This window comes from Prorops nasuta, unplaced genomic scaffold (genome assembly GCF_024137725.1).
Source record: "Prorops nasuta isolate Cenicafe-Biocafe unplaced genomic scaffold, Cenicafe_Pnas_1.2 PNAS00023, whole genome shotgun sequence".
NCBI lineage: Eukaryota > Metazoa > Arthropoda > Insecta > Hymenoptera > Bethylidae > Prorops > Prorops nasuta.
Window position 1 is genome coordinate 2,752,880 of NW_027116820.1, and position 12,169 is coordinate 2,765,048.

Consider the following 12,169-nt stretch of genomic DNA (forward strand, 5'->3'; position numbering starts at 1 on the left):
TTACGGCGCTGCTTAAGGCTCCGCCACACCGAATAGCGTAGGACATTTAAACCTCCAGAACTTTTTTTTTTCACATCAGCGACCCATGGTCCCTCAATAAAAGTTGCTTTAAATTGTATCCCCTATCGTCCCTGAAAGTTATGACATGGGTCACTGAAACACCGTGTATATATAACTCATTAAGAAAAGGTATAAAAATGAAAAGGAAGAACCACAGAAAGGAGTAAGGATAAGAAATAGCAAACTATTTTATTCCTCTTGTCTTACAAAGAGATATATATTTAACAAAGAAAATGGTTAGAAATGAACAATGACAAAAGGGATATTATATTTTGAAAAAAAAATGTATTGATATTGAAGAGGAAAAGAGATTGACGGATTAAAGAAGAATATTAAAAATATAACAGAATGAAACGATAAGAATAAATAAGAGGTGGATAAATAAGTATAGTTGGAGGGGGGAGGGAGTGGTATATGGAGCTTTATAGTTTGCTTGTTGCAACATGAAGAAGTGCAAGAATGATGGAATAAAATAGAAAAGGATAGGTCAGAAACAGAGAAAGATTAGATATAGGTTGACGAAATAATAGGTGGTATAAGAAAATGAAGATACATAACTGTATTTAAAAAAATTAAAATAAATAGAATGACAGACGGTTGTAAGGTGTAAGCTACATAGTGAACAAATTACAAAAAAGTTAATGTTGTGAGCAGTGCAATCAGGATCGAAAATTGAGGGATCTTTTAGCAAAAATGTTGTTGGAAGGGAGGATTTTGTGCTTGCAAATGAAAGTGAGGAAACTATTAAAAGAAAAGAAAAGAATTACACTATAGGAAATACATACAGGGTGATTCTCTAACGGCGGGACATAGGAGATTCGTGTTAGTTGACTATAGCGCTCAGGATGATGGTATCTGAGTGCGCTGATTGGTCAATATCATGTAGTGCCAACATGAAATGGTCCGTTACCAATAGATGAATAAGAAAAATGAGACCCATTCGCCATTTTGGAGTGGAGAAGTATTTACATGCTAGTTGTAGCAGAAAGAGGTGTGAAATGGAGAAATGTCAAATAGTGAGGTTACTAAAGTAAAAATGGAAAATAATGAATGGAAAGTTCGAATATTCTTACTTTCCATTCATTATTTTCCATTTTTACTTTAGTAACCTCACTATTTGACATTTTTCCATTTCACACCTCTTTCTGCTACAACTAGCATGTAAATACTTCTCCACTCCAAAATGGCGAATGGGTCTCATTTTTCTTATTCATCTATTGGTAACGGACCATTTCATTTTGGCACTACATGATATTGACCAATCAGCGTTCTCAGATACCATCATCCTGAGCGCTATAGTCAACTAACACGAATCTCCTATGTCCCGCCGTTAGAGAATCACCCTGTACATACAATTAATATACAATAAACAATAATATAGAAAGAGACAGATGTAGATGGAAGAATGAGTGGAAAAGATTGAATAAAAGATTATGTATATGCATAATAAAGTATTTATTTTTTGAAAAGGAAATCTCTTTACAGTTCGTTACAGGAACTAGTAGAATTTATAGCGATAGAATCGAAGCTTATATTGCAATGAACAAAATAAAAGTTAAAAACAATTTTATTGAACGATTTATATATAGAGTAAAATTTCTTTACTATATTCATAATCGACATCATTTTCATGCTAATAAAAATTTTAATTGAGATTGAATGAGTTCTTGATTAACACATCTCTAATTTTTATCATGAAAAGTTGGTTCTGATATACTGATGTATCTAAAAACACGTCAATTTGTTCGATTTTTGACTCATCGTTCATAGTTTGTAATTCATGCAATTTCTCTCAACCTTGCTTTAACCAGGAATCAAAATTTTGTGCTCCCTTCCGTTTGTTAGTGGCAGTAATAATCAAATTATTATTTAATTGATTTATTTCTATAACCGTTTTGATCATCAACTCTTTTAATTTCATTGTGGATTTCGAAAACTTTTAACTTTGTGTTTAATATAATAGATGGAGAGATTACTCATATATAAATTTATAAAGTGTTAATCTATGTCTCATCATCTCGTTTAAAGACCTATGATAGCGTTCTTGATTGTTGTTCGTTCGCCGATCACATTGAAAAACGCTAAGTACATTGGCATCGACTTTCTTCATCCAGAAATCCTCAATATATTTGAGTAACTTTTTAAGTTGAATGATTTCTTTTAAATGAATACAGGCAGTAATATTATTTTTTATTATTTCAAATCCAGTTTTAATGTAGGTTGAAGGCAGCAGGGGAAAATTAAACAATTTCCTTAATAGAAAAATTCCCTTTATGTGAACTTTTACTGATTTCCCTTTTAAAATACTGTAGATTTTTAATTTCTTTGCGTATTTCCTGGCATTCTGAAAGCAAAATTAGTTCCGCTTGCTTAGGTTTGACATATAAAAATTATACTTACATACACATAATGAAAATAACATCCCATTAATGTACAGTGTGGAAAAACAGTTTTTACTGCATTTTGCAATGCAAATTCGTAATCGGTAATTATCTTGGAAATGTTTAAATTTGTAAGCACGGAATCCTTTAAATAACTGAATAATTGGATGTAATCAACTTGAGTTCTTCACTACAAAAACAAAAATTATATTAAATCTTTGCTTTTATTATTCTTAAAAACATAAGTATATACTTACGTTACTTCATTTCCAGCTTTGTCTATTTTCTTCTCGTTTTTGTAATAACAAAAACCATTGTCATATATAATTTTTGTCGTTTTATAATGGTTCATTTTGGTAAAGATGAGACATTGCGCTGATTATTCTGATAAGTTGAAACATATTATGACAATTTCCAATGCACTTATAAACAAATAATATGTGTGAAACTTGCAATTGTCATAATTTGTATCAACTTATCAGAAAAATCAGCGTAATTTCTCATTTTTACCAAAATGAACCAATATAAAACGACAAAAATTATATGACGATGGATTTTGTTATTATAAAAACGAGAAGAAAATAGACAAAGCTGGAAATGAAGTAACCTAAGTATATACTTATGTTTTTAAGAATAATAAAAGCAAAGATTTAATATAATTTTTGTTTTTGTAGTGAAGAACTCAAGTTGATTACATCCAATTATTCAGTTATTTAAAGGATTCCGTGCTTACAAATTTAAACATTTCCAAGATAATTACCGATTACGAATTTGCATTGCAAAATGCAGTAAAAACTGTTTTTCCACACTGTACATTAATGGGATGTTATTTTCATTATGTGTATGTAAGTATAATTTTTATATGTCAAACCTAAGCAAGCGGAACTAATTTTGCTTTCAGAATGCCAGGAAATACGCAAAGAAATTAAAAATCTACAGTATTTTAAAAGGGAAATCAGTAAAAGTTCACATAAAGGGAATTTTTCTATTAAGGAAATTGTTTAATTTTCCCCTGCTGCCTTCAACCTACATTAAAACTGGATTTGAAATAATAAAAAATAATATTACTGCCAGTATTGATTTAAAAGAAATCATTCAACTTAAAAAGTTACTCAAATATATTGAGGATTTCTAGATGAAGAAAGGCAATATCAATGTACAATGACCGCCACTAATGGCCTGCAAGATTTTTTTGATGCGTTTAGGAACCATATCACCCCATAGATTTTTCCCCGCCTGGAGTAGTTTCTACATTGAGTGACTGGAAAGAGTAAAGGAAGTGTATGATAGGCTATCCTTTTATAAATGCCTTAAAGAGAAAGTGAGAGCCTTATACCGCGTTCAACGTAGTTTCTCCAGGCCTTCATTTCTTATTTTCCTATCTCGGACGTCGCCATTGCTTTTCTCTCTCTAACTAATGGATTTCTATCTGTGTCTTTGTCTAAAATAATTCTACGCCACTGGGTGATTTTTTGGTGAGTCTATACCACTGGACCTATCTGTGAGTCTTGTGAGAGTAGTGAAAAGTGCAGAAATGTCAGTCTGACAGCGCGGATTTTTAGTCAAACGAGTGTTAGTAAAAATTGTTAAAGAGTTTTAATTTGTTGGAAAATATTAATCAGTTATAGTGAAGTTATAAAATTTTTAATTACTTTTCTGGATTATCGGAAAAACAGGTATAATAAAGTTTTTGTACTTCTAAAAACTGTAACGTTGCGTTCTCGCAACGTTACTATAGCTGCCATCTAGCGCTTTGCTAATCTCAAGCGCTAGATAGGCGGGTCGCGTACGAACTAGGGAGTTATCAACCGATAAGTATTGATCTAGGATCGATAACTTGTCGGCTCCCTAGTGCCGCGCGATGGGTGTAGCGGGGCAGCGGCGGGACAGGCGCAGGGCCTTACCTGCTCCCGCGGACTGCCCCGACACACGTAGTTTAGATGTCTAAGGTGACACTTGGTGCGATAGATTCCCCGCCGCCGATAAAATTTCGCTACCAAAGCCACAGCCGCTGCATATAGCATCATACCCAGTGAAAGTGCAGCGACTGCAGCCCAGCCGCGAAACCATACCGGACAGCGGAGACTATCCACCCTTCGGGCCAGTGTCCAGGGCGAAAGAGAGAGAGAGGCGAGAGCGGGAACGAGAGAGAGAGAGAGCGAGAACGGGAGAGAAAGAGAGAGAGAGCAGAGAGAGAAAGAAGAGAGCCAGCCCTAGAAAGCTGAAGTAAGGGTGATTATTCGTTTTGTAGTACAGTCCTGTGACGTCCCGGGGTGTGCTAGGGCTTTAGGGCTCGTAGCACCGAACGGTTTCGTAGGGAACCGCTGGCCCGGCTCACCTGTCAAGGGTAAGCGGGCAACTTAGCGGAGTGGTCATTCCGTCGGACCTGTACATCGCGTCAGGGTGTGTGAAAGAGCGACTTAATAAAATTGTTCGCGATTACATCGACTCCGCGTGAGTTTGACCGTTGACAGGGACGTTCCCTTCAGTCATTTCAAGGCCGCGGACTTTGTATAGTTATCGTGAGGACTCGCGACCTTAGGCGTCCGATAGTAAACAATCCGGGTCGGTGTTGTGTTTAAGTACGCGGGAACGGAGCGAGTGCGGGTAACCGTCGCGGGACGCGCACGCGCGGGAGGAGGAACTTATCCGCGTAGCGTCGAGTAGTAGTTAGCCTAGGGATCCGCCGGTGGCGCGCGAGTACCGCGCGACTCGGTAGGGCCGCCGCGCACGCCAACTAGTGGTTCGAGCGCGAGGCTAGCTAGTACGTCATCGGGACTTCAGCCGCGTTCGCACCACTTAGGCCGCGTCCACACGTAGGACCCAGCGTAACTCCCCACTACCGTGTAACGCGAAACGGATCTTGTATTGATTATTGAGATTGTAATAAAGAGAGTTTTACCGAGATTAGCGAGTTATCATATTAGCACCCCATCTCCGATAGCCGCGTACGGGGGTTAGAACCCCCTCTGTATAAACAAATATTCGGGTATTATCAAAAGTACATCGAAGGCGCCCGGGTCTAGTAGGAAGTCGCCTATTGGGACGCGAACACGATCGGTGAGGGATCACTCCTCCCTCCCCTTCTATACTATCCCCAAGGATAGCCAGTAGCGTCACAATTTGGCGCCCAACGTGGGGCCCACGGAGTGAGGTCTCGTACGCGGGGTAGAGTGCTAATTTTTTTGGGGGATTTGAGAATAGTTTTTTTTTATTTAGAAATTTTTTTTTTTTTTTGGGATTAAGAACAATTTTTTTTATATAGTAGGTCGAGTAGCGGAAAATTTTTTTTCTCTCGCACCCCTACCGAGGATAGAATTTTTTTTCCTTGTAGTTTTTGCGGGATTAGAAATAATTTTTTTTGTTGTTGTTTTGGGAGATTAGTATCGGAAGTAGTAAATTATGTCGGATTCCGACAAATCGAGTGGAATGTCAGTACGCGATCGTGAAATATTAACGGAACGTAACGAATTACGACGGTACGCGAAAAATATGCCGCGTAGTAAATTAATAATGGCTCTGACGGACGCGGAGCTAAATACACGAGGTAGCTCGGAAGATCAACTACGCGATCGTTTTGTGCGTCATAGGTTACGTGAGAGTTTCGGACCGGAAGCAGCTCAGTGGAATCCGCGAGTGGATGAATTGGAACCATTCCACCCCGCCGTCCCACCTCAGCCGCTTCCAACACCGTCGGCGATAAAAACCAACGATGACGAATTAGCGACACCGAAAACGAACCCGAAATTAAGTCGGCAATCGGAAGATGCGCTTCGTGAATTATTTGAGACCCCGCGGGGAGGGGAAACGTCGCGACAGATAAACATGTCAGAAGAGAGTAGCGACTCGAATTTGACATGTATCGATAAAAATCGCAAACTAACGCCGAAACCGAAACGAGGGGTTACGTTTGAATCAGATTCAGACAGGTCGGGCTTCCGAAGGCGTGACCTTGATGAGCGGTCTTCGGAACCACCCAACCGAACCCCAGCGAACCCGGAGTATTCGAGGGAACGAAATGCGCCGGTAGGGGTGGGAAATTCCGCATTAGGAGCGGTTCCGCCCGAATTACTAGCTAGCATCGTGCAGTTAGTAATTGCGTATCAGTCGGCAGGAGCGCAAGGGTCTGCACCGGTCGAAAGGGCACCGGAGATGCCTCAACCCCGCGAAATTAGTAGAGATTCGCCGGGAACAAGCCGGGGTGCGACTAGCCGCCGTCGACAACCCTCCGAATACCGATCGCGAAATAGATCATCGAGTTCGGAAAGATCGAGCGAGTCTAGCTCACGATATTCCAGCCGGAGAGGAACACGGGTAATAGATGCTTTCCGGAAATGGGGTATTCGATTTAAAAATCACGATGCTGACGACGCCGAAGACTTTATAGAGAATTTAGAACATTGCCGCAATGTTTCCGACCTAACGTTTAGCGAGATCAGGGAAACCCTCCCCGTCGTGTTGAGCGGGGAAGCCAAAGCCTGGTTTAAGGTCGAAGGCAGCTCCTGCTCAACATGGCGTGACTTTCGCGAGGCCTTCCTCAGCCAATTCGGGGATGAGGAGGATAACGACGCGAAATGGGAGAAGGCGCGACAACAGACTCAAAGGGAGGGTGAATCGATCAAGGCGTATTTAGTGCGTATTCGGTCGATTCTAAAAGAAATTAGGCCGACCCCTTCCGTCTCGGTTCAATTGGACCTGGTTTATCGAAACCTACGTCCCAATTACCGCCGTAGAATGTTTCGTAGGGATTTTGATTCATTCACGGGTTTGCGCGAAATAGGTCGGGAAATAGAAAAGAACGCGGAGATAGATAAGGCGTTTAAACCACCGCCTGGAGCTACGAAAACGCGCGAGGAAGATAGATCGTCGCGTAAAAATCGTGAAGCTCTCTCGGCAGTTTCAGAAAAAAACGAGAAAAAGCCCGAAAAACAGAAAAAAAGCGACGCAACCGGCAAGAACGCGAAGAAATCGGACGACGACAAGCCGAAAAAGAAGAAATCGCGTTCAAGGAGAGGAAAACGCGGTAAATCCAAACGACGTTCGTCTGGATCGACCAGCGACTCTAGCTCGGGGTCAGATAGTTCGCGGGAATCTCATAAGAAATCGTCTAAGAGATCGTCCCGAAGACATTCCGACAAAGGGAGTAGGAAAGAGAGCTCAAGCCATAGCGGACACCGTAGCAGTTCGTCGGACGAGCTAGGTGCTATCGCTGCAGTTCCAAAACAAGGTCAGCGAAGACCAACCTCCTCCTCACGAGCGCCGGGAGGACATGTAGCGGGTCAGTCGCGATATCAGGATCGTGGGGGTCAATTCCGCGACGCAGCGATATGCCATCGTTGTGGAGGACGAGGACACTATGCGAGAGAGTGTCCTTCGCGTGAGCCGACTCAAGCCGCGATTACGCCTGCACCTTGGTGGGCTCAACCAGCCGCCGGGATGCAAGCGCCGATGCCACCGCAACCGGTGACCACACCCGCGCTGTTTTATAATCAAGCGCAGTGGCCACCAACAACGTCCGCGTCGACAATAGGTCAGAGCCTATTGAATAATGTATACGGGAATACGAGAAATCCGGGAAACGGGCAGTAGGGCTCGCGGAGGAAGCTCGCGCGGGCCCGGCTGATAATCTTCGTAAGTCGGGTAGGACAGTACGATTTACTGACCCCGAATCGTGGAGGGACTCATCGGTGAGTAGCACGGATTACGAAGATTACGCGTCGGAAAGCGAACAAAAAGATTTGCGGGACTCTTCGACCTCGGAGTCAGAAGATGAGCCTAATTCGACGCGACCGGACTTTAGCGCCGAAGATTCTAGTGACGAGAGCGTTTATAGTTTTACCTCAGAAGTAGGAAGACGACCCTCATTAGAAAGTAACCCTGAAGATTCGATAAATGAAACTGAACCGAGTAGTTTATCCGATCATTTGTGTGCTTTGGACGAATTATTGCCCAAGAAGCGCACCGCGACTCTTGGCCAGGTAGGGGGGAAAGGGAACATCATAATCCGAACTCGTCGCTGTGTTCGGAGTGATGCGTTCCCTAATCAACCGAATACCGATGGCCGCTATTATTTGCAGTTAGAATTATTTGGACAAATTTTTCCTGCACTGATAGATACGGGAGCATCGCGATCTTACCTCGGACATCGAACGCTGGAAAGAATCCAAGCGAAGATTGACAGGTCGCAAGATAGAGTCATGCGTACTGCCGATGGTACGGAAACACGAGTAATAGGGGTTATTGCGCTAGAATTAGAATTAGGAAAAACGAAAAAAGTCATGTATTTCCGCGTGGTACCGGTTTTAGATTACGACTGTGTCCTCGGTATGGATTTTCTCCGATTATTCGGAGTTATAATTGATACTTCACGCGATTTATGGCAAACGCGCGACCGAGTAAATTTGAGATTCGCGAAAATAAACGCGGCAAGCTCAAATGAGACACACGTATCTTCGTGTTTTGCTATCGCTGAAATGACTAGCGAACAAAACGTGGTGCTAGAGAAGTTTCTAAGTGATAACTTCCCCGAGATAGTTGGACCAGTCCCGGCGACTACCCTGGTCAAACATTATATAGATGTCCAGGGTCAGGCTCCAATCCGCCAAGCGGCAAGGAGAGTGTCGCCGGTGATCTATAAAGTAGAGCACGAAGAGGTCGATAAATTATTGGGTGAAGGGATTATCGAACCCTCCACGAGCGCGTGGGCCAGCTGTCCGGTTATAGTACCAAAACCGGGCGGGAAATATCGATTTTGCATAGATTTTCGACGCGTGAATGAGGTAACGCGCAAAGACGCGTACCCGATCCCGCATATCGACAGCATTCTCGATAAACTCCGCCACGCGAGATACATTTCGACGTTAGATTTAAGTCAAGCGTATTTCCAAATACCGCTAGGAGACGAGAGTCGGGAAATTACAGCGTTTATAGTACCCGGAAAAGGACTCTTCCAATTCAGGCGTATGCCGTACGGTCTTACGAATGCTCCTGCGACGTTCCAGCGGATGATGGATCAATTAATTCCACCTGAATTTGATCCGTATGTGTTCGTCTATCTGGACGATATAATCATCGTAACGAACACGTTCGCGGAACACCTAGGATGGTTAGAGCGTGTGTTAAACATTATTCGATTCGCGGGTTTAGAAATCAATCGCGAAAAGAGTAAATTTTGCAGGTCGGAGGTTCGGTTCCTTGGGTATCTGATCAATCGTAATGGTTTAGCTCCGGATCCCGAACGAACCGCACCGTTAATGAGTTATCCGCCGCCAAAAGATTTAAAAACACTGCGCCGCTTCCTAGGGATGGTTGGATGGTATGCACGTTTCCTACCCAACCTGTCGAAGGACAAAATTCCACTCGTCTTGTTATTGCATAAAGGCATGCGCTGGCATTGGGATCAAGAGCAACAGACTTCCTTTGAGCGATTGAAGGAAGCGCTGTGCTCGGCCCCGGTCTTGGCAAGGCCCGATTTTTCGAGACCTTTCCAAGTACAGACAGATGCTAGCGACTATGCAATAGGAGCAGTATTAACTCAGCGACACGGAACTGAAGAGCATCCGATTGTATTCGCTAATCGAGTTCTATCCAAAGAGGAGCGGAATTACACGACGACCGAGATGGAGTGTCTCGCTGTCGTGTGGGCAATTCGGAAATTAAGACCGTATTTAGAAGGCTATCATTTTACGGTTGTCACGGATCACAATAGTTTGCGTTGGCTACACAACTTGAAAAATCCAGTAGGGAGATTAGGTCGATGGGCCCTCGAATTACAACATCATTCGTTCGATGTGGTTCATCGTAAAGGCGTATTGCATCACGTACCCGATGCATTATCACGCGCCCTCCCAGTAGGCACCGAAAATGAATGCGTCTCCGCGGTTAACGAAGAAAATAGTGGAAATTCGAGCGGAAATTTGGTCACACAGTCGCGTATCGACTTCGAGAGCGACCCGTGGTATACAGCACGACGCGGAAAAGTAATTCAGCGACCGCGGGCTTACCCAGACTGGAAAGTTGAGGGAAACCGGCTGTATTGCCATCGGCCGGACGTGATACTCGAATCGATAGGCCGCGATTATGATGCGTGGAAGTTAGTCCTCCCGCGAGAGGCTCGACTTTTAGCCCTACAGGAAGCTCACAATAATACTTCCGCAGGACATGCTGGCGTTCAGAAAACTCACGCTAGAATCTGCAAAGATTACTATTGGCCGGGAGTTTTCAAAGACGCCGTAGCATTCGTACGCGGGTGCACAGTCTGTCAGCAACATAAAGCTGTACAGCTTGCCCCTGTAGGACTTATGGGAACTCGGGTAGTGGAGCGACCATGGACTGTGGTTGCGGGAGACATCATGGGCCCCTTTCCACCAAGTAAGGCCCAACAGCGTTACGTAGTAGTCTTCCTCGACAACTTCAGTCGTTACGTGGAAATGCGAGCGATCCGCACAGCTGACGCCAAAAGCATCTTGAAAGTTTTTAGCGAGCTGGTTATTTACCGTTGGGGGTCACCGGAAATATTTCTTTGCGATAACGGGACCGAGTTCGTAAATAAGGAAGTGACCAAATTTCTAAATGAGCATCAGATTCGGCAATTTACTATTCCGCCGTATCACGCGCAGGCTAACCCGGTAGAACGCGTGAATCGGGTAATTAAAACGATGATTAGGATATTTGTAGAGAGCGACCACCGAGACTGGGACGTTCATCTCACAGAATTCCGTTTCGCGATTAATTCCGCGATGCATTCGTCGACTGGAGTATCTCCCGCGTTACTTAACCTCGGTCGAGACCCAGTAATTACTCCGAATCTACGGCGAGAGATTGAAGGTCCTCGTACGATACTTAGGAGTGACCCCGAAAATTGGGTGGCGCGACTAAAACGTCTTCCTTTGATTCATGATATCGTACAGGTAGAGATAGAAAAAGCGAGTGCCCGTCAAGCCCGCTATTACAATCGTGGCCGGCGCGATGTCAGGTATCAGGTAGGAGACGTGGTATGGCGGCGCGGCAGACCATTATCGTCATCTGCTGATAATTTTGCTGCGAAGCTAGCACCATCGTACGAGGGTCCGTTTAAAATAGTTCGCGTAATATCGCCGGTCGTCTACGAGCTTGAAAATCAAGGCCGTAGTAATCCGAAGGTCCACGTTTCGGATCTAAAACCGTTTGTCGCGTCGTTTTGCGTTCCGGACGTCGATGAACCGGGTGAGGAAACCGTTGCGGGGGAAGGGGACGACGACCCTGCACCTTCCCCAAAACCGACCGGTAAACGGAAAGGGACTCCGGGAAAACGGAAAATGTCGATCGTGAGCGACTCGTCGGATTCCGCCCCGTCTACGTGGACGGCACGCCTGCGTCCACGTCGAGACCCAACCTAACCCTCGCGAACCTGAGTGCGGACTTGTGTGTGCGAATGGATGAATGTGTGTGTCGCGCGATTTTGTTTATATATATATTTTTTTTTTGTGTTTTTTTTAAGGATGCGTGACGAGGCCCTCCTCATTGCAGATGGACCCCTAACTTCAGCAGGTGGTGACCCACTGCTGGCTTCAGAGGATTCCCCTGCCGGGCCCCCTACCAGCAGTGGGCCCACCCACCGCCTACCCACCACCCTCCCACCACCACCAACCCTCCACCCCACACCAGCCAGGGTATTCCCTCCCTCCGCCCCGCTACCCTGAGCAGGGTACCCCCCACCCTCCGGCCTACCACCAAGCCCAGGCCTCTGG

The 12,169-nt window shown here is 44.2% G+C and overlaps 2 protein-coding genes across 2 annotated transcripts; one reads left to right on the forward strand and one right to left on the reverse strand.

Annotated features, from left to right (window-relative positions):
• Nucleotides 1-2,032: 2,032 nt before the first annotated feature.
• Nucleotides 2,033-2,793, reverse strand: LOC136781590 (uncharacterized). Its single transcript, XM_066740482.1, has 3 exons — nucleotides 2,699-2,793; nucleotides 2,461-2,596; nucleotides 2,033-2,404 (listed from the first exon to the last, which is right to left on the reverse strand). Exons 1-3 carry the CDS (start codon nucleotides 2,791-2,793, stop codon nucleotides 2,033-2,035), a joined length of 603 nt encoding a protein of 200 aa, XP_066596579.1.
• Nucleotides 2,794-3,038: 245 nt separating this feature from the next.
• Nucleotides 3,039-3,576, forward strand: LOC136781591 (uncharacterized). Its single transcript, XM_066740484.1, has 3 exons — nucleotides 3,039-3,043; nucleotides 3,151-3,286; nucleotides 3,343-3,576. Exons 1-3 carry the CDS (start codon nucleotides 3,039-3,041, stop codon nucleotides 3,574-3,576), a joined length of 375 nt encoding a protein of 124 aa, XP_066596581.1.
• Nucleotides 3,577-12,169: the final 8,593 nt, after the last annotated feature.

Coding starts and splice junctions, on each gene's coding strand:
- LOC136781591 (XM_066740484.1), top strand. Junction 3,287..3,342: donor GTTATTTTCATTATGTGTAT/GTAAGTATAATT, acceptor TTTTGCTTTCAG/AATGCCAGGAAATACGCAAA.
- LOC136781590 (XM_066740482.1), bottom strand. CDS start 2,793: ATGAACCATTATAAAACGACAAAAATTATATATGACAATGGTTTTTGT. Junction 2,597..2,698: donor AAAGCTGGAAATGAAGTAAC/GTAAGTATATAC, acceptor CCAATTATTCAG/TTATTTAAAGGATTCCGTGC. Junction 2,405..2,460: donor GTTATTTTCATTATGTGTAT/GTAAGTATAATT, acceptor TTTTGCTTTCAG/AATGCCAGGAAATACGCAAA.